The following is a 27,158-nucleotide window of genomic DNA, read 5'->3' on the forward strand; positions in this document are numbered from 1 at the left end:
TTGCCTTTGGCCCCTGTTCAGCCAACCCCACCTCGAAGAAGGATTGTGGGAAAACCCCCGCGGTCGAGAACAGCACCAGGCCTCTTTTGGAGATGCCGAATGGCCCAATGAATGGCAGATCCACCGGATTTGCTGCATGGAGCACTTGGCCAGATCTCCATGAGATGACAACCTGGAACTTGGAGCTGCGATAAGATAAGGAACAGAGAGGACAGCTCAACAACACCTCAACAGGTATACACGTGTCCCACAGCTGGATGGTGTTTCGTTGCTGCCCTGCTCAGTTGACCTCTTGTTTCCCCTCCACAAACCAACGATTTGTGCCGCTTGCCACAGCGAGACCACAGCGAGCTAAGGCAGTGCGACCCGACGTCGTTCTCCAGACGGGCGAGACTGGGCGTGGGACGAGGAGGGGAAATCACACTCTTTGGGCAAAGAATGTGGTCAGCGTGAGGGGGGACACCCCGCTGTGTGTTGGGGGGATTTTGTTCAAGGTCCCCAGAACCCCCGTGAACCCCAACGCTAAAGCCGGCTAATCACTCGCATCCATGCGACCCTCTGCGACTTTCTGCAACAACCTCTTCGGCCCGTTCAAACAGTGTCTCGGCCAGCTCCACGCCTGGTAAGAGGTAAGAGGATAGGGGTTTGGTCTTGGGACGACCATTCTGCCAGCTGGCAGATGATGGATGCCCTTTAACGTGTCTTTGAGAACCTAGAGGGCCAACCAAGATCTTGGGCGAACATCTGGCGCAGATCGTTTGATGTTGAACAATTACCTTCCACGATTAAGGTTAATATCGACATGGGTGTTTGACACTCGAACCGCCCAACCCTCCTGGCATGGACCCTTGCACCCTTGCTTGAGTACCCTTGCACCTTGGCTTCGATGATCGACCGACCTCCTCTCGACTTCCTGATTTGCAACCGCCTTGACAGCTTCGCTTGTGCGATCCGGACTTCCGGACTTAATCGTCCCATCCTGTCAAGTCGTCAGCTATAAAATTATCTACAGGCTGACCCCGCGCTTTGCTGACTTGATCCCTTCCCCCTAGCTGCCTCCTCGTAAACCTTCCTATCCTTCTTACCAAACCAACTCGACGACAAGCTTTCAAGCCTACGATGGCCAGAGACCAAGTTTTACCTTCAGAGATTCAAGAAACCGCACTACTTCAACTGCTTGCCAATTCCCTAGTCCTTTCCCAAACAGCTCCGTACCTGTCCTGCTACGATGTCTTGAATCTGGCTGCCACATCGCGCGCATTTCGTTTCCTGATCTACCATACCCCGCAAGTCTTCCGCCGCCTGGATTTGGGCAACGTCAAGACAGCCCAGTTTGACAGTGATGCCGTTGACCGGGGTGGCCAGACCTGGCGCAATGTTCAGCTTGACGAAACCTTGACTGAGGACGAGTGAGTCTGTTATCTCCGTGCATGGTCCGACGGGAGGCTGACCTCATGTTCCCCTGCCAGTTTCTATTCGAGACCTCTGAGAGGCATCTTCTTCAACCTCCGACGGCATGACATCCTTCGGGATGTGCAGGTTTTGACCCTTGATGGTCTTTCTGTCACTGCCGAGCTCATCCACGACATCCTAATTGATCCGGCATTTTCGGTTCGCATTCTATCGATCCGCGATGTCAAGAATCTGAATGAACGAAAGCTCCAAAAGACACTACAATATGCGTGTCGGGAGTCCAGACCTGAGGGCACACCGCGGCTCAAGGGTCTCTATGTGTTTGGTCCGAAGGATCCGGTACCTGAGGCGGCTCCTCCTCAGGAGAGCTCCCGGAGTCCTTCACCTACCAGTCCGGCCGCGGTAGCAGCAGCCTGGAACACGCGAAGCCAACAAACACTGACGGCTTCTCTCATTGAGGAACCTGAGGCGTGGTATTCTCGCCGTGGCAGCCAGTTTCCGTGTCGGATCAACCCCGACTGGGCCTCTACGCTTGTGGCCTGCGATGGCATAATTGCATTTGATTCAGTTCTTTGCACCAGCCCCAGGCATATCAACTCGCTGGCATGGGGCAAGGTTAACCTCGATGTTCTGAAAGCCGCGGGCTCCCCAGCATCTGCATTGATCCCTCACTTCAACGTGGCCACTCACAGTCTCGGTGGCTGTGAGGGATGTGGCTCTGCACCCGAAGGTTTTACAGTGTGGGGAGAAGACAACTATCCAGAAGAAAGAGATACTGAGGGAAGAAGGTCTAGTCATACTTCCATGGCCGACATTGGGAGGTTCCCGCTGCTGCCCCCGCCTCCGATGCATTCTTCGACCCTGAGCGCTGCAATGTGTCCGACTGGCCAGGCGGTCCGGCACCGACTTTCTTACCTGAGAAAGGGAAACCAGAGCAAGGCACGCTTCATCCCACGCTGTTTTGACTGCATTAGAGACAGGTACTGCGCCGGGTGCAACAAATGGTGGTGCGAGACGTGCTATGTCGGGGCGTTTGCAGGATCATCCGGTGGCCATGCTGGATTGAATTCAGGGGACCATGTAAGCAACCCCCCCACCATTACCGGAGAGAACGACAACAGAGACTCGGGGCCCAAGATACTGGACGGGTTTTGCGCCGATGGAAAGTGCTCGCTCTACCGTTCCTCGACCGATTCGGTGACTGCCGGCAGCGAGCAACCTGCATAAAGCCAGAGAGCTGGCTGTCGAGCATTCTAGCTGGACCCGGATGCGATGCACTGCGGAGCGAGCCCTGCCATCCAAAGATCCCATGGGTATGCGGTAACATTGTACAAAAAGGTCCATGTCCCTTTGGGCTTTGCGCTTCTGTTGTCCCCGTTGTTGTTGTTGTTGTTGTTGTTGTTGTTGTGTTGCTTGACCAGGATGCACGCAGAAACGCGCCCTGATTTGCAGTTACTGACTGTTTTTGAACAGCCCCCGGTTCTGAAGAGTTGTTGGGAATGCGGCATGAACGTAGGCTGACCTTTGATGCAAGGCTTATTTCCAGAGGTTCTTCAACTGACACCCAGCTAGTGCAAAGACTGCATTGAAAGCACACAGCGGATGTGCACAAGATGCGGTGGTGGATACTGCCTCATCCACAATGAAGGATCTGATATGATTTCTGTAAGTTCTATTCCGGCTCCCCATGACTGAGACCAAATGATTAACTATTTCTTCCAGTGTGATTGTAAGCCTTTCTTTAGTGTCTAGAACACATCGCTGTCATCTTGACCTGTTGGAGTAACTTTACTAAACTACCAATGTTGTAGGGTGTGTAGGACGAAGCAGACGATTCCGGGAGCTCTACTGAGAGTTTGCGAGCTTTCTTGGGCTTCTATTCTACGCCCAGATGTTTTGAACCTTCTAGTATTGGAAACACTCCCCTCTCGGGTCCATACCTAACAACAACCCGGTCATCAGATTAGATTTCTGTTTTGCTCGGACCTAACTGGCGTTCCCGGTCCCACAACTCCGCTCTTCCCTTTCTTTTCCATATCATTGTCTGAAACGATATGGTTGGTACAATCGGTACTTGTATTTGGAGGCCACAAGAGAACACAAGGGAAAGCAGGTCGCTTGACGACTTCAAACTGTATTTATCTCAGCTCTGTATGATTGATGATCAAATGATACCCTACCAGGGCGACCCTAAAGGAATCACTTTGTGACTCTTCATGCCACCGTGCCAAAATTGCCGATAGCACCACATGAGAAGTTTGCTATTACAATTTGTGATGTTCACTGGCATTGCTTGATCTCCGTGTGCTTTGACCTGATGAATCCCTATGCCAGCTGCACTTCATCGCGGCACTCTTGTGAAACCTAGACGAGTCTAAGATAAGAATACTCTGTCACCGAGAAATATTTTCAGGAGTGTCCAGGAGACCCCAATGGCAATTTTTTGATAGAAGGTCATCTTGAGAGAAAACCATCACGGCGTGCACAAAATAACTGGCACTGCAAAAGTGATTATACCTCAAAAGATAGCCAATAGATCTAAAAAATGTAGGATCCCTATTTTCTTTTTATCAAGGTACAAATTGATAATGATCATCCGTCTTACTGACTTTAGAACCAATCATTTTATCCAGAGCTTGACCATCTACGTGATGCAATGATATTTACCCCTGTCTTTCGTGCACTGGCCATCTCCATCAAAAGATGTCTCACATCTGCTAGATATGAACCCCTATGCAGACAACAGATGAAAATTGACAGAGAGGGTCATCATTGCTCAGAGATAAAAGAAAAAACTTGCTCTTTTCCATTCACTGAATGACCTGTACGACGTCTCTCATCATTCAGGTTGCATCACCTGACAAGCCACACTTGCATAAACACATCTGCCCAATGACAAGCTGAAAGGTACATTATATAGAGCCACCCCCTGCATATATAGTGACCAAGACAAAACAGTAACAGAAACCTAATATGAGACCCCTATTATCGTTACACTTCATAACACCACAAGGCCGATATCCAACTCCCAAAATCAGTATCCCTGACAGGACAAGACAAAATATGCAACCAAGTCCCCTCCCAAGATCCTCAAAGATTCCAAAACAACCCAAACTTGAGCTGCCAGAATTATACTAGCCAGATATAATAAAGAAAAGGAAAGAAAGGTATCTCAAATAAGCCCTTAACCCACCACCTGCCACCCTAACCATATCCAAAAAACCCAGTAAGTAATCAATCCCATGACTTCCAAGACAAAAAACAAAGATATGTCGATCGAAAAGGAAAAACAAAACCCCTTTGATCCCATTAACCCCCCAGCATCCCCTTCAAAAGGAGAAAAGAAAGGAAAAACCCTTAAAGCGAGAAAGAAACCGAATTGGCATTGTCATACTCTGTCGAATTGCACAAACTCGGAATCTGGTACTGCGTCGCGCCCAGAATCCCAAGGTTGCCGCCCGTCGTGCGTGTGGCATATGAGTCCTCAAACCAAGTCGTGTCGAACCTGGGAAAGCCGGCGAGGCTCGATCCATAGTAGGGCCTCTCCACGACCCAGTCTGCGTCCTTGCGGGCGAGGGTCGGGCCCGAAGTCACGTTGACGATGACTTGTTCGTCCTGACTGACGTTGTCGAATTTGCTAGGGAAGAGGTGTTGGTTTTGATCATGTGGAAGGAATGAAGGAAGGAAAGAAAAAGGCTCACATGGTGGCTGCGGTGTCAGATGTTGTATTGATTGTGACTTCGATCCAGTCTCCTACGGCGACTATAGGTGTAGAGCAAACACGTCACGTTAGCAAAAGGAGTTCATATCTCAGGTGGTAAGGGCAGGCAGGGCAGAGCAAGACTTACGGGGCATGGTCGAGATGGTAAATGCAGTGTCAGGAACCCATTGCCACCAAGCTTCGTGTCTGGAACAGTGAATTAGCAAGCTGATACTCGATCCATCCAACCTACGATCTCAAAGAGTAAACTCACCTTGTGGCGGAAGTGGAAGTGTCAATCTTACAGACAGTGCCCGACTGCAGCAGGGCCGAGGGCCATGTGTTGCCGTCAATGCCGATCCAGACAGCAGCGGCTTGGGGATAGGTTTGTCCCGTTCTTTTGGTACAGCCCGGAACCTGCCAGAAGGAATGTATGCTCTTGATCTTGTTGGTGATTGGCGAGTGGTTTACGGCACCGCACCAGTTGGCGCTGCTCGAGATGGGGTTGGCTCTCTTCTTCTTGATCTTGGTAGGGGCAGGCTGGATAGCACCCGGACCGTTGTTCTTGCTACGACCAAACTGGTAGGGTGCGAACTTGATCTGCTCCTTGGGGATGGGTACACCCTTTCGGGTACCCGTTACCTCGTACTTGAGGGCAGTGGCATTTTCAAGGAGAAGGGCCGAGCCGAGGAGAAGCAACTGAAACCACCTCATGGCGATGATAGAGGGGGGTAGGCAAGTGGAAAAAAGAGGTCGAGCAATATAAAATCGAGTGCAAAGTATAGAGCCGAGCAACGCCAGGAGATAGGCGAGGTGGTAGTTGGATGCAATTCGGGTGAAAGTTTGAGGTTTGCGGCCTTATCAAGACTTCATATTGGGCGGAAGGATTGGGTGGCTTGGGGGAGGTTATTATATCCTCTTGCTTTCGGGGGAAGGGTTTTTGAAGGAACACGACGACCGCGGACGGGTTCTTCCCTCGTCTGCTCTGCGCCGACGTCCAGTGGGGTTCCTCAAGAGAAAGTGAATGGTTTGGCGGAGCGAGATCAGTTCATCTGAAGTCAAGTCAGAGTCATAGGTACCTCCACCTACCACACCTTCAAGCACGCCGGGGCCAAGTTTGGCCTTAGACTTGCATGGGATGTAGTCGATATTCCAGGCTAGCCTTTCCTTTTCCAGATGTATTGCTCTCGGCATCACTCCAGGAACATGGAATCGTGCCTGTTGTGTTTCCCCACATTGGCTCCAGGGGAGAGAGGCACATTGATGACTGGGTTTTCTCGGCCAAAGACGAAGTGTGCCCCGAGGAGCTGGTCGATCACAAAGTTAGCGCGGGTGAAGAGGAAGCGAGCTGCAATCAGGGGCGAGGTTCTAGGCCAGGAATGTGTGAAACATTGCTGCGACTAGCTGCTACTTGTTGTATCTGGGAGGACGCCAACCTCAACACTTCCGGACGGCCTCTCAGCTTCCCATCTCGCAAAACACAACCTATGGGTATGGAAAATAACGGCAACGGTAGTGAGAAAATCAACACGGGCTGTCTCGGAATGGCAACGTCTGCGGCACGCAACGCTCAGTACGAACCGAACCAGCCGGAGGCTTCGAAAGAAGGTTCCATCCAGCTTACCCTGGCACCACATCCAGAATCCTTCCTTTACTCCTTCAAAACTGGGCTTCTTCCTTCAGCACCCCTACCCCTGCCCCCAGACCGGAGCGGATTCCAGGTTTTCGGACGAGTTGAAGGGTATCGACGGTGTTGACGGTAGGGGGGGAGGGGCGGTGCGGTGCAGAAAGGCTGCCAAGGTCCAAGCCTGCTCTGTGCCGCAACCGTTCCTGTCAGACGGGGCGATGTGATGTGGATATCAAAGAAGCACTCAATGACACATGGGAACAAGAAAGAGGAACGATTCTCGTGTGGCGTAAAGGCCGTGAGCTGGGCATCCAGGCCTTCTTGACGCATTTTGACGCAGATTTTCCTTTCTCAGCAAAGCGTAATCCGATACTACTGCGTGGCAGAGGTAGCTAAATGTGACGTGATGTCGGTAGTAGTCCAGTATCGGACGTAATAGGGAGGTAGACAGGCCTTGGTAGGCTTGGGAGGCGTTCGGAGGCTTGGGAAGGTAGGGTGTCTTGGGACTGACTACTCTAGGTAGCGTCGAGGTAGTGTCGGATATAGAGTCCACAGCGTGGGGTGTAGCAGGGCGGCTGACGATGCCAGAGTAGTATTAGCCCCCAGTTTCTCCCGCGAACTATTGGGAGTGTGCGTGGTGGTGGCCACGTTCTGGCATGGCCAAGTGCTGTGCGGGGTCGGAGTGTGAGGCCTGTGATTCGGTGAGTCGAGGGCACTCGATCCAGACGGGTGATCTTCCTGCGCATGCAGCCAGCGATGATGGGTGAGGAGGTGGAGGAGGAAGTGGAGGGTGGAATAAGTTTGAAGCGCGTGATGCGTGATGCGAGGCGTCTGCAGTCTGCAGCGAGCCCGTTGGAAATTCGCTCGAGATTTCTTGGTGGTATCGGAGAGACAATAGATTGGCTGATCTGCCTTGCCCAGCTGCATGGCTGCAAGGTCCCCGTCCTCGCTACTTCCCTTTTCAGCTCCACCATCTCCAAGTGACATCTTGCCAATCTTGACACCTTCCGCGAGGAAAAGCTGGCACTCTGGCCGGGAAGAGACAGGGCCGGCCATGCCGAATGCATGTTCGCTATTAGGCAACCGCAGGGTCGGATACTACCCAGACCGTCAGCACGTTGCAGGCAGGGATGCATGTTGGTTTTCAAGGGGGGGGTTGCAATCGTATTCAATGCCCAGGTCGGATACAAGTACCGTACCATAGACCAGACTCAGCCTTAACCTCCCCAGTCGTCACATTCTCCATTCTCCATTCGCTGGGGCGAAGGGCACTCGATTGACGTCGGTGAACACACCATGATCGCTGGACCGAGCATTTCCGCGAGCCCTCCACTGTCTCGATTCCAAGAGCCGTTTTATTGTATGCGCCGTGGCTTGAAGGGCTGAGAGGTAGAGGGGGGTGCGGGTGGGTCATGAGCAAGCGCTGAGAGTACATAAATGTATAGAAGTCGAGGTGATAGCCGTGATGTAACCGCACAATTCAAAGATGGGATGAACCAAAGCGAGCCAATCAGGTGTAGCAAAACCTCGTCAATCTTCCCGTATCGCTTCTCGGGGACTTCTACAAGAGGCCAGCGTGGATGCGTGCAGGGCCAAGAGAGACACGGGAAGCTCCGGACTCAGTCTTGATGATCAGGAAAATGGCTGAAGAATCTTGGTATCTCGAAAAGACAGTCAGTTGGGGGAAACGGTTCAAAGCATTGAACGGGACGCTGATTCGTCATCCATCCTTTCAGTTACGATTGGTCATGCTCCTGTTGTATTTTCGACCGTGCAGTACGTGCCGCCCCACCATCAACCACTTCCTTCGTCTGTTCACTGACTGTCCGGCTCCCCTCGCTTTGGCTTCGTTCAGCCAGCTTCGTCAGACGACACGGCGAGGACCCTTTGATTCAGTAAGATACCACACGAGGTTGTCATGAGGCAGAGTGAGTGGAAGAGCTGGGCGCCTATGCGAGTTTACGGACCGGATCCAGTGTGTCTGAAACCTGCATATTCCTTGGGGGCTTTGTTGGCTGACAATGTTGAATACTGCCCTCTCTTGCCATGTTCAGGTGGTCTTGGTAGCCAGCAGTATGGTGTGAAGTATCGAAATGGGCAATCTTTGGCGAGACTCTAATTCGGTCAGAAGATGGTACCGAGAGCTCGTTAAGATTTGGAACTGCCGTCCCATGAGATCCGATCAAGATATCCTTTTTGGCGACCATCACTTTCAGAGTACAGGGACTACTATATTCCGATCTCGGCACATCCGCGATCTCGGAAGTGTATGATAATGCCAACAAAGCCAGAAATACCAATCAAAAAATCAAAGAGAAAAAAGATAGGTCATCGATTAATCATTTCTTCTCGACCTCCTCCGTCATGGCCTTTCCGGTAATGACATTTTCTTCGCCAACCTGAGGCGGTTCCAAGTCACCCAAATCAGCATTCCGGTTTCCATACCTCCCAATTTTGTACAAAGGCAGTGAGAATAGCGAGTCCATGCTCTCCAAGCTTCGACCTGCCGTCTCCGGCACCATGAAAAACACCCATACCGCACCAAGAATGGTAACGAAGGCAAAGGACCAAAATGTCCCCTTTGGTGAGATGCCTCCCAGTTCCAACTGGAGAAGCATGTTTGGCACAGCCCATGTATTTCCGTATTGGTTGCAAAATGAAACGACATGGCGAGTGAGGTGCAAAAAGCCCGGATTCTCAAGAAAAAGCTCGCCGTGAGTAGATATTGCATGCTGTTCCATCCCAACGCCCAACCGAAACCTGAAATGTAGATCATAGCAATCGCACCCTTGGAAAGTCCTGACTGCGAGGGGCTCAGGAGATAGCCCTCTTGTATGCCCAACTCGGGGACTGCAGTGAGGAAAACGGCAACGTAGATTATCGACACAGCCTGCAAGGTGATGCCAATAAGCAGCGAGCGCTTTCGGCCGATGAAGTCGACGAGGAAGAGGGCGCATACCACGGCGGCAGTGAGCTTAACGATGCCAAACACGGCTGTCACCCGAAGCGTCCTGTCTGTTCCAGTTATCTCAAGAATGTTGAACAGGTCTGGGGCGTAGAGTGTGATAGAACCAGCACCAGACCATTGTGATAGTATCTCTGCGCAGATGGTGAGGCATACGCGGTAGAGGTTCTTTGGGACAGTGAATGCCTCCTTCAAGATTCCCATCAATCCAGATCCCACAGTTGCCTCCATCTCTTCCAAATTGTTTGACGTGATGGCGCTGATCTCCTGAGTTACATAGTCATGTTCTGGGGACAGGTTTCGAAGACGAGCCATGACATGAACGGCCATCTTATGCTGACCTTGTTTGATCAGGTAGCGCGGAGACTCGTGCTGAAAGAGGCTTAAAGTAAATATCAAGACTGCAAAGATGAGATGCAAACTTGTCGGCACTTCCCAACGAGCCGCCTTTGCATCACCCAGGGTGACTTGACAGCAGTAATTCGTAAAGTATGCCAAGACGATGCCCAAGTACACAAAACCAGTGAAGATGCATGTACACAACCTCCTGACATTGGCCGGGGCAATTTCCGCAATGTACACAGGACCAACAACAGGTGTTTGTCCAACGCCAAGTCCGACGATAAACCGACCAGCATATATGGCGCTCAGATTGCCTTTGGCTCCCATGAAGATGACAATACCCAACACCCACAGCAGACAGAGCTGCCGTGTAGCCCAGGTGCGTCCGATCCTGTCACAGATGAGGAAGGCGCTGAAGCTCAAGTCAGCATGACAAACGCGTGACCGGCGACGTGCAGGGTAGTTGGCAGATGGAACCTCGACCTACATCAGAGCACCCCCAACACTCCCTAGTTGAACCATGGAGGACACATTGGCTTAGATGTTGGCTTGCTCAACCTCGGTATAGGAGCTGTAATTGATGGTGCCCTGGAAGTGTTTGCTGTTGAAGGCGCCGCTGATCAAGCCCTCGTCAACGCCTCATGCTGCGACCAAAAGGCCGAAAGAGAATACGGCAAACCGTAATCTCCAATTGAAGACTTCTTTTGGTTCGCCCAAATCCTGGAGCCGAAAGATGTTCACAGGCTTCTTCACGCCCCCCGCCATTCTGTGCTGACACGGCAAAACAAAATACGAAGGAGCAGAAAAAGAAAAAAAGCAGAACGCAGGTAATCCAGATGGAAAAGGAAACTCGTCTGGGAGGATCACACCTACCTAAGTAGTCCATATGAGGTGGGGTGTCTCTTGGGAACACGCAGAGATGGTGATACGGTGACATGCTAGGTAGACAGAAGGGGCGTCGATTTGCCCTATCCGACGGCGTGGCCCCATGGCGTCACTGAACCATGGTCCGGCAGTTGAACGTCTGCTGCTCGTCGATCTCGTTGATGTAACTTTGTCGGTCTCATTGCGAGTGCAAAGGTGAACGTTGTACTTGTTGTGTGTTACATGTGAATCCCATTCAGGCAGGTGCTGCAAAACCGAGAAATTTTGTGACTGGCCAGCAAGTCCGGAGCCCGGCCTTGTCTCGGCTATTCATAACGAGGGAACCACACTGGGAGTTCCATGGGTAGGTAATTCTGGACTTTGCTGAGATCCTTCGCTACGGTTGGTTGTCTGTGGTTCGGCGAGTTGCAAGTTGGCCACCTTGTCAATGGTGCTGAGATAGACAGTTGTGGGTTTTTTTTCCAGCACGGCACTTAAAGACAATCGAACGGCTCCGAGAGGTGTACTTGATATAAGATAACCGATGCTAGAGAATGATGGTCTCAGGTTGATTTGGACGTTGAAAGAAGCATTTGGTGGCTACTGGTACCCCGGATCTCCAGCAAGGAACTTGAGCCATCCCCACATTATTTCTCCGGGCCTATAACCTACCGTCTTAGTGAAGCGGGGCCCATGTGCCACCGTTTCCCCGTTGGCTTCTTCGACCCAATGGCAACATATGTTAAGAGACAGGCCCCCTTTCTAACACCCGCCGAGTATCCATCACCCTTGCCCATGTCATCAGTCACAATGGGAGGACTACCAGAATACGTCCATGTCAACCACAGAGATGCCCGACTATTTGTCGTCTCGCTCCTCGTAGCCTCTGGATTATCCCTCCAAAATGCCGAAACCGTCGCCCTGGGTCTAGTCCAAGCCGACCTGCGTGGCGTCGAAAGCCACGGTATCAACCGTCTGCCATCTTATCTCGCCCGCATTCGCAATGGAGTCCTTGATCCCAAAGCAGAGCCCACTCTCACTCAAATTACTCCGGTTGTGGCTCAGGTAGATGGTCATAATGGCTTTGGCTTCCCCGCAGCCCACTTGGCGATGAAGACAGCCATCGAGATGGCCAAGACGCTCGGCATTGGAATGGCCAGCGTCAAGCACAGCAACCACTTTGGCATGTCGGCTTGGATCGTGCAGCAAGCTGTTGACGCCGGGATGATGAGCTTGGTTTTCACCAACTCATCTCCTGCTCTTCCGGCATGGGGTGGGAAGGAGAAGCTGCTGGGGGTCTCGCCTATTGCCTGTGGTGCGCCGGGCGGTGAAGGGTCGATACCATTCATATTAGATATGGCGCCCTCGGTTGCGGCGAGAGGAAAGATTCACAAGGCGAAGAGAAGAGGGGAGAAGATACCGGGGGACTGGGCCTTGGATGCTGAAGGGAGACCAACGAATGACCCAGATAAGGCACTCGATGGAGGCGTGATGTTGCCCATGGGTGGACCGAAAGGGTCCGGGTTAGCCATCATGATGGATGTCTTTTCAGGTGTTCTTTCTGGTTCAGCATTTGCCGGCGGTGTCACTGGACCTTATGACATGTCTCAGCCCGGTGATGTCGGACATTTCCTTGTCGCCATCAAGCCGGACCTGTTCATGAGCATGGATGAGTTTAAAGGCCGGATGACAACGTTGTATCATCGAGTGGTGAGTTCAAAGAAAATGGAGGGCGTGGAAAGGATATATTTTCCGGGCGAGATTGAGCTATTGACGGAGAAGAAGAGGCTCGCTGAAGGCATCCCGTTTGTGCAGGCCGAAATTGATGCTCTGAACAAGGAAGCTGAGCTTTTGAAGGTTGGAAAGATTGGAGAAAGTCTTCGACTTGGGTGCCTGTGACCCATCGGTTAAAATTGTGCCAAGCGCATCCTTGCTATCAAATGTATAATAGATAGAGCCTGCCAGTCCCTATTGTTGCTGTTTGGGTAAAGACGATTGAGTGTCCATCAGTCTTGGCATCATCGGACCGAGCCGGGCCGGCAGCTGCTCTTGACGGGTCGGTAGGAACCTTGCTGGCTGAGAACATCAGCTTTCCCACTGCATACAAGATGCGATGGCACCAGGACGAAAACTAAAGTCCGCTGGCCCGGCGCCGCCGTCGTCAACCCTAGTTCTCGATAATGGGGCTGACACCATCAAGGCAGGCTTTGTCACCGTCGACGACGACACGAGCGATAAGGCGCCCCGCGTCATCCCTAACTGCATCGCCCGCGACCGCCACAACAAGACCTATGTCGGCGCCGAGCTGGAAAAGTGCAAGGATTTTGGCGAGATTACCTTCCGGAGGCCAGTAGAGAAAGGATTTATCGTCAACTGGGAAGCTCAGAAGGAAATCTGGGACCGCGCCTTCTTTGACGACAAAGCCCCCCAAAGATGCGATCCCTCGACAACCCGCTTGGTGCTCGCTGAGCAGCCAAACTCGCTACCAGCTCTTCAGACACATTGTGACCAGATTGTATTTGAAGAGTATGGATTCTCCAGTTACTATCGGGGCATCGGTGTGTTTTGCCTTGTCCTCTTGGGCCCTTCTTTTTCTGCGCAGATGCTGATAGTGTCTGGTCACCAGGCCCCTCGTTCAACGCCTACCAAGACATACAGGCCATATTCCACACCCCAAGGACCCCTGATACTATCATTGATGTGCCCGCCGAAGTTATTTTGTTGATAGATTCAGGATACTCTCACACAACCGTGACGCCCATCTTGCAAGGAAGGCCGCTACACACCGCCATTCGGAGACTCGATGTAGGCGGCAAGCTGCTGACCAACCACCTTACCCGCCTACTCTCTGTGCGCCACTTCGATATGCGTAACGAGACATACATTGTGAACGAGATGAAGGAGGCCGCCTGCTATGTTTCTCTGGACTTCAAGGGAGACCTTGACAAGACGTGGAAGGGCACGCGAGGAGAACGACGAAAGGACTACGCCACCGGTGGGGGTATCGCAAAAGATTATGTGCTCCCTGACTCCCACACGCGATTTCACGGCATTGTTCGAGACCACGAGCCAGGTGCTGCCGCTCGGGCAAGGAAGAGCGCCGTCTCCACCGAGGATATCTTGACTCTTCGAAATGAACGCTTCTCTGTGCCTGAGCTGCTGTTCAATCCGACCGACATTGGGCTTCGGCAGCCTGGACTGGCGGATCTGGTTATGCAGTCACTTTGGGTCCTCCCTGTGGGGCTGTGGCCAGGACTGCTGGCCAATATAGTGGTTGTAGGAGGGAACGCAAAGTTTGTCAATTTTATCCAGCGTCTTCAGGTTGAGTTGCTGGAAAGAGTCCCGGACGAATGTGTGGTCCGGGTAGCCCGTCCCGAGGACCCCATTGTCAGCACCTGGCTGGGTGCTGCCAACTTTGCCAGGCATGAACACGCAGACCGATTGGCAGTGACCAAGCAAGAATATGAAGAACACGGAGCCGCGTGGGTGGCTCGGAAGTTTGCGCTTGGGCTTGGGGTTGATACATTAAGATGAAAACATGTACAATATACCTCAGCTATAATACTCCACCCCCCCCCACACACCCACCCAAGATTTGTCTTTTTTGTATAGTAATGCATTCTTTTTGGCAGAAAACCTGACTGGCCTTTAAAGCCACAAGATATTCGGTAGCTCTTTCTTTCACTTCTACCAGATTGAGATGCCAAGCATTTGAGCCATTTGGAGTGTGCATTTAGCATCTGATAGGTTGCTCGGTTGGCAGGTGGGGCGGCTGCGCTAGCTTTATCTAGGCCTTAGCGCTACTACAAGCTTGCCCGGCGCACGCCAAGGTAACTTTTGGCCTTGCCCAGTTGCCTGGGAATTTGAACGTTGAATTCAAAATCTGGATACCCAACGGTCGAGTCGGAGTGCGTTCAGCTTTGGTCGCCAGAATCAACGTCCGACCAACATCGCCTCGCCGGCATCAGTGGATGAAGGCGACCAACATGTCCTACAACTCACGGCGACAACAGTCGAAACACGGCTACGACAGCCAGTCGCGCGATTATCGCCACGGCAATGATCGCAACAACCGTGACCGCTCCTCGCGTGCCCGCGTTTCGTCCCCCCCGCCCCGCCGAGACTACAGGGACAACGGCGACTCTTATCGCCCTCCCAGTCCCTCATCGAACAGTTATGGCCATTCAAAGCACAACGGATACGACTCCCGCTCGTCCTACGGAGCCCCCGCACCCGCGCCGCCAGCATACAATCCTCCTCCTCAGCCCTCGTATCCGCCCCCGCTGGGTGTCGACAACTACCGTATGCCGCAAACCGACTTCACCTTTCGAGTAGAGAAACCTGTCGGACTGCAGCAGGAGCCGGACTCTTACCGGCCCCAGAACAACCGCAGACCTCGCAATGATCGGGGGCCTCAAGGTGGCCGTGGAGGGCGTGATTTCCGCAGCGGCCCAGGCGCCCGAGGTCGTCTAGGCCGAGGTGGGAAGTTTCGCCAACCATGGCGACCATTTGTGGCTGCCGAGCGAGATCTTCTTCACACCGACCACAATGTTGGTGACGAGCAAGCATTCTTTGACGAGCAAGGCGGCGTAACATACAGAAATCTGGACGAGCTCTCAGATAGCGAAGAGGCCGAGATGGATATCTCTGGTGACGAAGAGAACAGCGACGCTGAACCCTCCAGCAAACGAGCCCGGGTTTCGATCGACCAGTCGGCTGCCGATGATGTGCCAAAGTGGTCCAACCCCGACCCTTACACAGCTTTGCCGCCGGAGACTTCTGGCCAAAAGAAGAAAGACGTTGTGCAACTGATCCGCAAGGCCCGTGTTCAGGCTAAGGAGACCAGGACATCACTCCCTAGTGAGGCTGCTGACTTCATCTCCCTTGACTTTGATGACAGTGACGATGGCCATGACAGCGAGGACAGCGAGCATATCAAGGAATCCGATCTGGTATCTACACGCAAGCCAGGGCTGGAGAGTGCCCCTGCAGCCAAGGACACAACTCTCCCCCACAAGGATACTGGTTCTGGTAGGCAATCTAGAGTTCCGGTTCTGATGCCCGATCCCACACCTGCTGCGTTGGGTAGCCGAAAACGCACGCATGACGATCAGATAAAAATGCCCCATACAAGGATCAAGAGACCGGCCAAGGCGCCCTTGGGGGGGCACATCATCCCGGAATGGCGAGCACTTCCTCATACATCAGCTACTCCTTGGTTACGAATGGACAACTCAGATTCGAAAGATCCCATAGTCTGGTATGTCCGTTGTGAACCCCTTACATGAACCACAACTAATGCTGTCTTCCGTAAGGCTTCACAAGGAGATCGTGGATTTTTATGACTATATCAAACCCCGAGAATTTGAGCAGCACCTCCGTCATGATCTGGTGCAACGGATGAGATCATTCTGTCGCCGATACTGGCGTGACTCGGACATGCAACCTTTTGGCTCGTTTCCATCTGGCCTCTACCTCCCAACCGGTGACATGGACATGGTCATGGTATCCGACAGCTACCTGCACGGCGGGCCTGCGAAATACAACTTGAAGAAGCATCTCTGGCAATTCAAGAGCTTTCTTTTGAGAGAAGGATTGGCTTGGGAAGATGATATCGAAGTCATTACGAGAGCTAAAGTCCCACTGACCAAGTTTGTTGACCAGAAAACAGGCCTCAAGGTTGACATCTCGTTCGAGAACAGCACGGGAATCACTGCTATTGAAACGTTCTTGGCCTGGAAAGACATGTATCCGGGAATGCCTGCGTTGGTGACTCTGATCAAGCATTTCCTGTTGATGCGAGGTCTCAATGAACCGGTGAATGGTGGAATCGGTGGCTTCTCGGTTATTTGCCTCGTCGTGAGCATGCTCCAGATGATGCCCGAAGTGCAGAGCGGGGCTATGGACACGCGCCGTCACCTCGGTGACCTACTGATGCACTTTTTCGACTTGTACGGAAACAAGTTTGACTACCAGAACGTTGCCATTCGCCTCGACCCGCCCGGCTATATCAGAAAGGTTAGTCTGTTCCTTTGCATGAGGCCACTCCATTCGCCATGGCTAACTCTGAAAAGACTCAAGTGGACTCGTTTGCATATAAGAATTACGACCGGCTCTCCATCATTGACCCCAACAATGAAGAGAATGACATCTCAGGCGGGTCCAGCAACACAGGCAGCATTTTCGCCTTGTTCGCCCGGGCTCACGACGATCTGCGACACAAGATGCGGTCCCTGGCAGAGGATCCTCGCAGAGGAAAGGGCAGCATTCTCGGTGTCATCATGGGGGGCAACTACTCGAGCTTTGAAGAGCAGCGCAGTTTCCTGGAGAGTTTGGCTAACCAGCAGCCGGGATCGCCGCTTCCAACAAGACCCCGATCTCACCAGCAAACTCATCATCAGTCTCATCAGTCGCACCCAACGCATCAGTCTCATCATACTTCCGACCGTCGCCGCAATGCTCGAGGTAGCAGGAGGCGGCCCTGACTTTGGGCACCGCTTGACACCTTTGGCAAGAGTTACGAGAGAAGTGCGGGCAACATCATCATGTCCGTTTTTGGGGCACGTAGTTACTCAGTTGGAGCATGGATGTCAGGGTTTCCACCCAACAGGATAGCCGAGCTCCCTGACCGCGGATGTAGGGCTGGGTCTGTGTCGACACCCCTTATGCTTTTGCGGCCCTTCACCTTGACTCTTCAGGTGTTTAGGCGGTTGTCACGTTTGTAAAGCAGCGAGGCTGAAGTGATGACAGAGTCTACGTCGCAGCTCTTGGCTTGCAGGTGGCCTTTGTGGTTATTGAGGCCTCTTTGCCATGCATACTTACCCAATATTGTAGTGTAGAGCGAGGACAGGCAGCCCGACCGTCGCGAACCAAAGGCTGCCCGCCTATTCGCAGTCTTTTGCGCCGTGTATTACATAGGCCGTCATCCGGTTCTAATCAACCAACGAATTCTTCCTTTTTTTTTTCCGGTTTCCATCTTCGATTTTAGTGAAACTAATATGGAAAGATGACAGGTGTTGAGGGCATCCTGGGGGCCATTTCACGCAAGACATCAAAGTCTTGTCGGGTATTGGAAGCTATTCCAGTGATATAGGTATGCTTTTCCACTGTCCACCCTTTTCTCACTGCATGCTGCACACGTTGGCGGGTGGCTGCGGGGAGGATTGGGGGTGGGTGGAGGATCGGGAACAAAGGAGGGAGGTGAGGTGTGGTAATTCTTGGCTCCCGTCGCTTGGTAAGGCATTGAAGATCTGCCAAGGAGGACCCCAGGGCCGTTTGGCCCCGTGCGCCGGGGACGGTCCAGGATTAAGCTCAACGGCTGTCCCACGGGGGTCGGGATGATGACGATTGAGGAGGTTCTGACAACGGCGTTGCCTCGGCCACACTTTACTCTGGCAGAAGTCCCATACCAGCCAATCCGATGGACACGATGATGGCAAGGCGTCAAGCTTTGGGTAGCGTGCATTTATCCTGCACGACCTTGAGGAAGTCACCTGCTGTTGTCAGAATTGTATGGATACCTACCTACAGTGCCTATTTACACACCAATGGGCGTATTACAACGTCCCCTCCCACCACCAAAGCAGCCGTTGAAACGAACCACGGCATATGCCGCCCGCATCTTTGTTTTTGTTTTTTCCTACTACTCTTGCGGCGGGGAATTTTCTCCACCAACCGGTTTTATCTGTGTGAGTAAAACGCCACGTGAACATGGGGAGACACGAGTATCAGAGGATGAGGCTTCAAGGTTTCTGATGGGGCAAGTAACACTCCAAGGATGGCGGTGATTAAGAACAATAAACGCAGGAGAGACATTTCGGAACAATTTTCATCTGGCCTTGCGGGAACTCGCAGGGTTACTGGCATGGTGAGGTTTGGTGGGCCAATTAGGGGGGGCACCTGTTGGGGGTAATATATTCATGGTCTTGGGTTGTACGATGGTTGGCAATGAGATGGTTGGCAATGAGATGGTAAGCTTAATTCGTTTATTGGGAGGGAGAAGGGAGGAGGCATGAGAACGGGCCGGATGGGATGGGGTGTGGAGGAGGTTGTGCAACGTTGGGTTTTACTTACTGGACAGGATGGATATTGGTCGTATGAGGTATCTATGGTATGGATGGGGTGCCGTTGATATCCGGGGAGGTGTTCCCGGTTGAGTGGGAGATGCAAAAAGTGCCATGCTTTCCTACGGGCGCGGACCTTGGAAAAAGAGGAAAGCTTTACGCCTCGTGGGCTCATATGGGCGCTGCTTTCTGGTCTCGTATCCCACCTTCTACTTTGGGGAAGGGTTACCGACACTGCTGACTGCTTATCGTTTGGTTGTTTGGTGGTTTTATATCAGGTCGTGCCATGGTCAAAAATTTGGTTGTGCTTGATCAACCGACAGCACTTCTTCAGCGGTGTCGAGGCTGTTCAGACACCATGTATCAGGCAAGCAATGTTTACTTTATATGCGGGTTTGCCGCCATTGGTATGTTTTCTTCTCCTGTTCTTCCTGATCTCCTTCTTTTCTGACGACTTTGGACGCTTTGTGGCTGAAACGAGACAAACACTGACAATGACAACCCCCAGGAGGCGCCCTCTTCGGCTTCGACATCTCGTCTCTGTCGGGCACCTTAGGCACCCAAGCCTACAAGCGCTACTTCTACAACCCAGTTTCATACACACAGGGAGGCATCACCGCCTCCATGCCCGCTGGGTCCTTGCTGGGATCTCTCGTCTCGTCGTTCCTGGCGGATAAGTACTCGCGCAAGGTGGCGCTACAGATCTCTTGCGTGCTATGGATTATCGGTTCCATCCTCATGACGGCCTCCCAAAATGTTCCGATGCTGTGTATAGGCAGGGCGGTGTGCGGTTTCTCGGTTGGCATCGCGTCGGCGATTGTGCCAGTGTACCAGAGCGAGATTGCGCCCAAGGAGATCAGGGGCAGAGTAGTGAGCTTGCAACAATGGGCTATCACATGGGGTATCTTGATGTGAGTTTGACCCCTTTCACACTTTCTTTTTTTCAGTTTTCCCCTTTCTCTCGTTCGGAGATAGTTTGAGCTAACGCAAGAGTCAAGTCAATATTTCATCCAGTTCGGAGCTGCTCATGGCACTGGAGGTGGACCAAGCGATCCCGATCAACCAACCGCCGCCTTCCGAATCCCATGGGGCATTCAAATGGTGCCTGCTGTCATCCTCTTCGTCGGTCTCTTCTTCTTCCCTTACAGTCCTCGTTGGTTGGCGTCCAAGGATCGATGGGAGGAGGCTCTCCAGGTTTTGGCGAACCTACATGGGAAGGGAAATGCTCGCCATCCCAAGGTACTGGCGCAGTATCAGGAGATTGAAGATGCCTTGAAGTTTGAGAGAGAGCAGGCTGTGTCTTCATTCAAAGCCCTCATTGAGCCAAGGATGTTGAAGAGGGTGGCACTGGGCATGAGTATTCAGATGTGGTCTCAGCTGTGTGGCATGAACATCATGATGTAGGTCTCCTATCATGTTACCATCTTTTCACGCGAGGGGATGGAAGACTAACATTACGACCAGGTACTATATCGTCTACATCATGGAAGGCGCCCAGATTGCCTCTCCTTTGGCTACAGCATCGATTCAATACGTTATCAACGTGGTGATGACCCTACCGGCCATCCTCTTCCTCGATAAATGGGGCCGTCGTCCCTCCCTGATCTATGGATCATTCGGCATGATGACCTGGCTGTTCATTTCTGGTGCCCTGCAACAATATTACGGACAGCCCAACACGGAGGAGACGAGAACGCCCGACAACAGCGACATCACCTGGATTGTTATTAACAACCGGCCTGTTTCGTCCGCCATTGTCTCGTGCTCGTACTTGTTTGTCGCTACATTCGCCACAACTTGGGGTCCTGTCTCGTGGACCTACCCAGCGGAGATTTTCCCGTCCAAGATCCGTGCCAAAGCTGTTTCGCTTTCAACATCGGCTAATTGGTTCTGGAACATGGTACTTGCCTTTGCCGTGCCGCCGCTGTTGTGGAACATCTCTTACAAAATGTACTACATCTTTGCTGCGTTTAACGGGGCGGCTTTCATCCACATGGCACTGATGGCGCCGGAGACGAAGGGGTTCACACTGGAGGAGATGGATGAGGTGTTTGACTCGGGGAGGCCAGCTTGGAAAAAGTTTGGTAGGAGAAGCAGGTTGGAGGAGTTGGAGAGAGAGATTGAGAGGGGGAATGTCAAGGTCTCGGTGCCTGCCGGTGGTCGACCCGTGGCCGGCGATCCAGAGCAGGGCGTTGAGTTGAAGAAGGTGGCTACTCCTCCGGCTGGAACCCCTATCTCATGAGGCTTAGGAGCAAATGGGAAAAATTGGGAGCAGCGGTTGGTTTTCTGGCGGCTTTTGACGACCAAAAGGGTTGTTAGGTTGAGAAAACCGGGGACATTTGGCTTTTGAAGGTCTGTTGATAGGGTTGAATCTATCTACTGTTCCCACATGCATAGGCGAGCACATAGCGGGCTGTTAAAACTTGTATAAAGGAAATTTTAATTGTAATTGATGCTTGGGTGCTCTGTGTCGTAGATATGTGTCCTTAGCTCTGGCAAGTCCTTACCGCCAATCCAGAATAGCTTCAAAGAGCGGCACACCAATGTAAACAAAAGGGCGTATCTCCGTACTTAAATCCTAAACCCCGAAAGCTCAACCCTCGTATGTGTTGCCAAGCATCATGATTTCAAGACTTGGGCATCAATAGTCTCAGTCTGGTGGAGTGGATACAAGCACAAGCGATGCAGCAACGGAAGCGAGTGTTCCGCTCCTACGTCAAGCTCTGACGATGCAGGTCCCACGTCTTGCGCTTCAATCGGTACCAATGTCTTAACCCCTTTTAACCCCGTGGAGGTTGCCCCTCAACCTGTGCGGGGTAGCTTTATGTTTGTGACAAGCCGAGCGTGGAGACCAAGGAGGCAAAGAAAACACCTCTGTGGATAGATGGACGCCGTGCATAAGTAGCAAGTATCCTACGTCAGACCTCTCTTGGTCATCTTTCTTTTAGAGAATCAACCGCGATTCAACAACACATCCTCACCTAAGGTCTTCCAAAACTCCCCAGCAGTCAGTGAAAATGAGCGGCCCTCCTAAGACGCAGGCTCTCATCGACTCTCTCGCTAACTCAAAATGTGAATACCGCCGCCTAGGCCAGTCAGGCCTCCGGATCTCGGTCCCTATCTTCGGCTGCATGTCTTTCGGCGACTCCCGCGCCATGAGCTGGGCAGTCGACGAGGAAAAGGCCCTCCCCCTCCTCAAAGCAGCCTACGACCGCGGACTCAACACCTGGGACACGGCCAACATGTACTGCAACGGCGCCTCTGAAGTCCTCATTGGGAAAGCCCTCAAGCAGTACGACATCCCCCGCCACAAAGTCATCATCATGACCAAGTGCTTCTGGGCAGTCGGCGAAGAAATCGAGCTTGCCGCCTGGCAGAACAATAAGGAGATGGTGACCAAGTCCAAGGACTACGTCAACCAGGGTGGTCTGTCAAGAGCGGCGATTTTCAACCAGGTCGAGGCGAGCTTGAAGAGGCTGGATACGGATTACATTGATCTGCTGCAGATCCACCGCTTCGATCCTGAGACGCCCATCGAGGAGACGATGAAGGCGCTGCACGATCTTGTGCAGAGCGGGAAGGTGAGGTATTTGGGAGCGAGCAGCATGTGGGCGACGCAGTTTGCAAGGATGCAGTTTTGTGCCGAGAGAAACAGTTGGACCAAGTTTGTCTCGATGCAAAATCACTACAACTTGCTGTATCGTGAAGAGGAAAGGGAGATGAACAGGTTCTGCAACGACACCGGGGTGGGATTGATTCCATGGGCGCCGTTATGCAGGGGCCATTTGGCCCGGAGGCTGGATCAGTTTGGATCGACGGATAGGAGTAAGGGGGAGAAGGATAACCAGCCTGGGGCCCATGGTACAGTCGAGCCTGACATTACTATTATCAAAAGGGCCATTGAGTTGGCGGACAAGCATGAGTGGCCTGTGAGGAGCCGCATCTTCTGTTTGGGTATGCATATGATGACTGACTAATTTGTTTGAAATAGATTTCCCACGTTGCATTGGCTTGGATCAACAAAAGAGTTGCCAGTCCCATTGTCGGGTTCAACAGCATTGAACGGATGGAGGAGGTGCTTTCTGCCAACGGCAAGGTGTTAACGGAGGAGGAGGAGAAGTATCTTGAAGAACTCTACCAGCCAAAGGCTATCCAAGGCCACGCTTAGTGGGTGTCTGCCTATACTAGATATTTGAGTTAAATATTTAATTAGAGCCTTGCAGGTATTTCGTACATCAACCTTTGAAGACTAGGTATGTTCTCTGTTGTTATGCTCAATACGATTCAAACAACTCATGCAGCCGTGTTTGTTCTTTGTAGTAGTAAAAAGAGACGAATAATGCTTGAAACGATTCGACTTTGTCATACAAAGACCTTTCAAGCAAACAAGCTCGGAGAACTAAGATCCCAACCATGGTAGCCTAAGCCACCTAGAGGATGTTGAACTCAGCCTCTTTATGGCCGATAAACTTTGAACCTATCTTTTCCAACTGATGTTTCACCTTGTCCTCTACTTGTGCAACCCCCAGAGAATATTTATATCACCTGGCTTGTTCAACAGGTGCACTGCTCCGTATCACATTCGGAGGGCTACATATCTATTGCTGCACAGCATCTGAGTCTAAACACCCCTTTGGCTTGAGGTCATTAGGAAGGCAACCCTGTGCAATACCGGACTAAGCAGACCCAAGCCTTTGCTTTTGGAGCTAAGCTAGAGTGATTGACACAACAACCCTTGTGACTGAGATGATAAATACCTAGGGGCTGAATGCTGAAGTCGGCCAGCCCTTGTAGTACTGCATGCAGTAGAGAAAGTCAAAAAAAAATACGCAATGCATCACCTCTGCATGAGGAAGGATTGGGGAAAAAACACAGGCCGATCAAGATGGGACTCGAACCCACAACCTCAGTCTTGAAATTCCTCAATTGAGTAGGAGGACCACACGCTACCATTGCGCTACTTGACCTGGTTAAATTTGTTGAATTTTTGAGTCAGAAAATGGGTCAAGTATGGAGGACCACGCAAGCAAACTGGTGTTGAGGTTTTGTTGATGTTGATTGGTGTTGTTTGATTCAAAGGTTAGGGTTAATATGTCAAGGAAGCTTCGAGAAGGCGGAACAGCTTCTTCCTCTCGGCGCGATGGGACATCAATGCTTGTGGACTGTGATACGGATAACGGCAAACACCGACCGGGGGGTGTTCCGGAGCCGCACCGCGTGTTGGTCACACAGAGCACCGCCTCGCCGAAGCAGGCTTCATCCGAGTACGGGACGAACCGCATTGAGCATTGGGGCCAGATCAATCTCCCCAAAACAGAAATGGTGGGGATTTGCTGAGAGATCAGACGAGGGTTCAGCATCAACTGAGATGACCAAGATGAGATTGGCGAGTTTCCACGTTGTCTTGTCAGTTCGGCTTCCAAAAAAGCAGACGGCCTCACGGCTTCAACCTTGTTCGACTTTGGCGCAAGGCTTGTGCTGTTGTGCAAAGGGGGGCAAGAGATTGACCGAGTCCACTTGGGTTGGCTTGAGCTCGGAACCAAACTGCTGATTGGACACCGGCCGCTCCTGAAGCGAAAAATCATTTTTGCCGTGGTGTTTTGGGACGGGTCGACAGGCGCCAAAAGTCATCCTGTGGGGTCCCGGATTTCGCAGCTTCCGGAGACTTATGCACAAGTTATGCATTGCCGTTGATGAATGGCCGACGTCTCTGACGTGCAGGACTTGATAGAACCGGTTTGAAAATTGTCACGAGGAGTGGCGGTTGACTGCAAGGCACGAGTGGCATGCGTCAATTCGTCATCATCTCTATTTTGAATGAGTCGAGACAGATGTGTTTGTAATACAGAAGTTACAATGTCGTTGACGCTCCGGTCGAGGCATAACCTTTTAATGAAAATGCTCCGTGCTTGGCACCCGACCCTGGGAGACGAGTGTACCGGATTTGTGCCAAGCCGAGGTCGGGAATAATGCAACCAGGCATCTTGTCGCCAGACCACACCCGGGTTTTCGGGGAGTTAGCAGGCGCAACAGTCCGCGTTGCCCTGTCGCGGACCGTTGGCGCCAGGTACAAAAACGATGGGTGCCCTCCCTCTTCGTGGCTCTTCTTGGCCAGATGCGATCTCCCGTCAGCCAAGAATCTCTTCCCAGATTCCCGGATTGGCATCATCCCATTTTCGGACATAATGGCAGCTGAACGCACAGGATCCCAAGACTCCATGATCGAGATGGACGCTCAAAACAAAATGGCAGAAAAGCCGGCCGCCTACGACCCCAACTCGGACTTCGAAGCCGCCACTATCGTGCCCGACCCATCAGAGAGAGGAACCACTTCAGGCAAAGACTCACCCGCCGTGAACGATGAAGCTGTTCAGGATCCCAACATTGTCGATTTCGACGGTCCCGAGGACATGGCCAACCCCATGAACTGGCCCATGAAGAAGAGGTGGCAGAACATCGCCGTCATCTCTGTTCTCACCATCATCACCCCCCTCGGCAGTTCCATGTTTGCACCCGGCATCCCCAGAATCTTGGCCGAGTTTGAAGAGAGCTCTTCCACCGTCGCTACCTTCATTCTCAGCGTTTACATTCTCGGTTTCGCCTTCGGACCTCTCCTCGTCGCTCCTCTGAGTGAGATTTACGGCAGATCTGTGATGTACAACATGGGCAACGTCTTCTTTTTCATCTTCACCATCTGCACGGCTCTTTCCAATGGCATTCCAATGATGATGGCCTTCCGCTTCCTCATGGGTGTGGCCGGTTCAGTTCCTATCACTCTCGGCAGTGGCAGTATCTCCGATATGATGCCTGTCGAATTCCGCGGTCGCGCCATGGCAGTCTGGGCCATTGGACCTCTTCTGGGACCATGCATTGGTCCGGTGGCTGGTGGCTACCTCATTCGCGCAGCTGGCTGGCGCTGGGTCTACTGGCTCATTGCCATCGTCACTGGCCTCATCGCCGTCTTCACCTTCTTCACCCTCCGCGAGTCCTACGCGCCCGTCATCCTCGAGCGCAAAGCCGCTCGCCTCCGCAAAAAAACCGGTAACCCCCTCCTCCGCTCCAAGCTCGCCGACAACACCACCACTCCGGCCGAGAAGCTCAAGACCGCCCTCGTACGCCCCATGTACTTCCTCTTCTGCGTCCCCATCGTTACCCTCCTCTCCCTCTATGTCGCCGTCACCTATGGTGTTCTCTACCTCCTCTTCACCACCTTCTCACTTGTCTTCGGTCAGAACACGCTTGGCAGCAGCTACGGCTTCGGGGAGGGTGAGGTCGGTCTTGTCTTCATTCCCTCCGCCATTGGCATGGCTCTCGGGATTGTCATCTTCGGTGCCATGAGCGATAAGCTGGTCACGCAAAAGATCAGCAGCGGAGAGAAGCACAAGCCCGAGATCAGACTCACACCCTTCCTGACTATTCCCGCCGGTGTCACGCTTCCTATCGGCTTGTTCTTGTACGGCTGGACCACCCACTATGGCGTTCACTGGATCGTTCCCATGATCGGCGTTGTGATTTTCTGCTTCGGACTCATGGGTATCATGATGGCTTGCCAAAACTACTTGCTGGTCAGTACTTGCTTCGTCCTTTTAAAGGCCGAAACCAAGGTTGCTAACATGATTTCAATAGGATGTCTACCCTCAAAACGCCGCCTCCGTCACCGCCGCTCTTGCTGTGCTCAGATCTCTTGCTGGCGCCCTCCTCCCTCTGGGCGCTATCGACATGTACATTGCCCTTGGCCTTGGATGGGGCAACTCCCTCCTTGGTTTCATCTCCCTTGGGCTGATTCCCATCCCTCTTCTCTTCTTCTTGTTCGGAGAGAGGATCAGAGGCGTCAAGAAGGTGCCCACCGCCACTGAGGCCTGATCACCCTTTACTTTCTCATTTCAGCTTCACTGTTCATATCTGATGACACTCTTCTCTTTGGCTTCCGGGTAACTTCTTTCCGCATGGCCGGCGTTTGGGTGAAAACATGAATTTAGAGGGAAACGGATACACAAAAGCAGGCGGGCAATGTGTATTTTCTTTGTTGCCGCTGTTGTTGGGATACGTATATACAAGAGATACCACTATAGAGTTTAATGTTGCTTTCGAAGCTTGTACTTACTACCATTTATTTATTTTCGTCTAACGACAAAACAAGATATGAGGCCCTACCTTTCTATTCAACCTCTTTCCTCACTTGTC

At 52.2% G+C, this 27,158-nt stretch overlaps 10 protein-coding genes and 1 non-coding gene across 11 annotated transcripts; 8 read left to right on the top strand and 3 right to left on the bottom strand.

Annotated features, from left to right (window-relative positions):
• Positions 1-47: 47 nt before the first annotated feature.
• On the top strand, positions 48-3,233 carry QC761_409880 (uncharacterized protein; the record flags this gene model as incomplete). Its single annotated transcript, XM_062879263.1, has 5 exons — positions 48-1,409; positions 1,470-2,493; positions 2,887-2,925; positions 2,986-3,078; positions 3,225-3,233. The coding sequence occupies exons 1-5, from the start codon at positions 1,120-1,122 to the stop codon at positions 3,231-3,233; spliced, it is 1,455 nt and encodes a 484-aa protein (XP_062732111.1). The 5' UTR covers positions 48-1,119.
• Positions 3,234-4,212: 979 nt separating this feature from the next.
• QC761_409870 (uncharacterized protein) lies at positions 4,213-5,827 on the bottom strand (the record flags this gene model as incomplete). Its single annotated transcript, XM_062879262.1, has 4 exons — positions 4,213-5,050; positions 5,115-5,175; positions 5,262-5,320; positions 5,388-5,827. 4 exons carry the CDS (start codon positions 5,825-5,827, stop codon positions 4,771-4,773), a joined length of 840 nt encoding a protein of 279 aa, XP_062732112.1. The 3' UTR covers positions 4,213-4,770.
• A 1,423-nt stretch (positions 5,828-7,250) lies between these two features.
• On the bottom strand, positions 7,251-8,175 carry QC761_0064710 (uncharacterized protein; the record flags this gene model as incomplete). The annotated part of the gene is made up of 2 exons (XM_062872630.1): positions 7,251-7,812; positions 7,940-8,175. 2 exons carry the CDS (start codon positions 8,173-8,175, stop codon positions 7,251-7,253), a joined length of 798 nt encoding a protein of 265 aa, XP_062732113.1.
• Positions 8,176-9,102: 927 nt separating this feature from the next.
• Positions 9,103-10,900, bottom strand: QC761_409860 (uncharacterized protein; the record flags this gene model as incomplete). The annotated part of the gene is made up of 2 exons (XM_062879261.1): positions 10,535-10,900; positions 9,103-10,459 (listed from the first exon to the last, which is right to left on the bottom strand). Exons 1-2 carry the CDS (start codon positions 10,567-10,569, stop codon positions 9,103-9,105), a joined length of 1,392 nt encoding a protein of 463 aa, XP_062732114.1. The 5' UTR covers positions 10,570-10,900.
• An 821-nt stretch (positions 10,901-11,721) lies between these two features.
• On the top strand, positions 11,722-12,810 carry QC761_409850 (uncharacterized protein; the record flags this gene model as incomplete). Its single annotated transcript, XM_062879260.1, has 1 exon — positions 11,722-12,810. One exon carries the CDS (start codon positions 11,722-11,724, stop codon positions 12,808-12,810), a length of 1,089 nt encoding a protein of 362 aa, XP_062732115.1.
• Positions 12,811-13,024: 214 nt separating this feature from the next.
• On the top strand, positions 13,025-14,445 carry ARP6 (Actin-related protein 6; the record flags this gene model as incomplete). The annotated part of the gene is made up of 2 exons (XM_062879259.1): positions 13,025-13,469; positions 13,538-14,445. 2 exons carry the CDS (start codon positions 13,025-13,027, stop codon positions 14,443-14,445), a joined length of 1,353 nt encoding a protein of 450 aa, XP_062732116.1.
• Positions 14,446-14,882: 437 nt separating this feature from the next.
• Positions 14,883-17,874, top strand: QC761_409830 (uncharacterized protein; the record flags this gene model as incomplete). Its single annotated transcript, XM_062879258.1, has 3 exons — positions 14,883-16,171; positions 16,227-16,929; positions 16,986-17,874. 3 exons carry the CDS (start codon positions 14,883-14,885, stop codon positions 17,394-17,396), a joined length of 2,403 nt encoding a protein of 800 aa, XP_062732117.1. The 3' UTR covers positions 17,397-17,874.
• Positions 17,875-18,086: 212 nt separating this feature from the next.
• On the top strand, positions 18,087-21,410 carry HGT1_1 (high affinity glucose transporter). The gene is given in 5 exon segments (XM_062879257.1): positions 18,087-18,863; positions 18,879-19,381; positions 19,483-19,885; positions 19,973-20,374; positions 20,439-21,410. The coding sequence occupies 4 exon segments, from the start codon at positions 19,261-19,263 to the stop codon at positions 21,214-21,216; spliced, it is 1,704 nt and encodes a 567-aa protein (XP_062732118.1). The 5' UTR covers positions 18,087-18,863; positions 18,879-19,260; the 3' UTR covers positions 21,217-21,410.
• A 314-nt stretch (positions 21,411-21,724) lies between these two features.
• On the top strand, positions 21,725-23,464 carry QC761_409810 (uncharacterized protein). Its single transcript, XM_062879256.1, has 2 exons — positions 21,725-22,903; positions 22,966-23,464. The coding sequence occupies exons 1-2, from the start codon at positions 21,992-21,994 to the stop codon at positions 23,140-23,142; spliced, it is 1,089 nt and encodes a 362-aa protein (XP_062732119.1). The 5' UTR covers positions 21,725-21,991; the 3' UTR covers positions 23,143-23,464.
• A 387-nt stretch (positions 23,465-23,851) lies between these two features.
• Positions 23,852-23,941, top strand: QC761_0064780. Its single transcript has one exon. It is a non-coding gene; the product is annotated as a tRNA-Arg (tRNA).
• Positions 23,942-24,885: 944 nt separating this feature from the next.
• Positions 24,886-27,149, top strand: QC761_409800 (uncharacterized protein). Its single transcript, XM_062879255.1, has 2 exons — positions 24,886-26,539; positions 26,601-27,149. Exons 1-2 carry the CDS (start codon positions 24,944-24,946, stop codon positions 26,835-26,837), a joined length of 1,833 nt encoding a protein of 610 aa, XP_062732120.1. The 5' UTR covers positions 24,886-24,943; the 3' UTR covers positions 26,838-27,149.
• The last annotated feature ends 9 nt before the right edge of the window (positions 27,150-27,158 follow it).

Source organism: Podospora bellae-mahoneyi, chromosome 4 (assembly GCF_035222275.1).
Source record: "Podospora bellae-mahoneyi strain CBS 112042 chromosome 4, whole genome shotgun sequence".
Classification (NCBI taxonomy): Eukaryota; Fungi; Ascomycota; class Sordariomycetes; order Sordariales; family Podosporaceae; genus Podospora; species Podospora bellae-mahoneyi.

Bases quoted from the DNA above. Each gene is read 5' to 3' on its own strand.
- HGT1_1 (XM_062879257.1), top strand. From the start codon at position 19,261: ATGGTCAAAAATTTGGTTGTGCTTGATCAACCGACAGCACTTCTTCAG. The intron at 19,886-19,972 runs GTGAGTTTGACC...GCAAGAGTCAAG, and splicing joins ATCACATGGGGTATCTTGAT to TCAATATTTCATCCAGTTCG. The intron at 20,375-20,438 runs GTAGGTCTCCTA...CATTACGACCAG, and splicing joins TGTGGCATGAACATCATGAT to GTACTATATCGTCTACATCA.
- QC761_409800 (XM_062879255.1), top strand. From the start codon at position 24,944: ATGCAACCAGGCATCTTGTCGCCAGACCACACCCGGGTTTTCGGGGAG. The intron at 26,540-26,600 runs GTCAGTACTTGC...TGATTTCAATAG, and splicing joins CTTGCCAAAACTACTTGCTG to GATGTCTACCCTCAAAACGC.
- QC761_409810 (XM_062879256.1), top strand. From the start codon at position 21,992: ATGAGCGGCCCTCCTAAGACGCAGGCTCTCATCGACTCTCTCGCTAAC. The intron at 22,904-22,965 runs GTGAGGAGCCGC...TGTTTGAAATAG, and splicing joins CGGACAAGCATGAGTGGCCT to ATTTCCCACGTTGCATTGGC.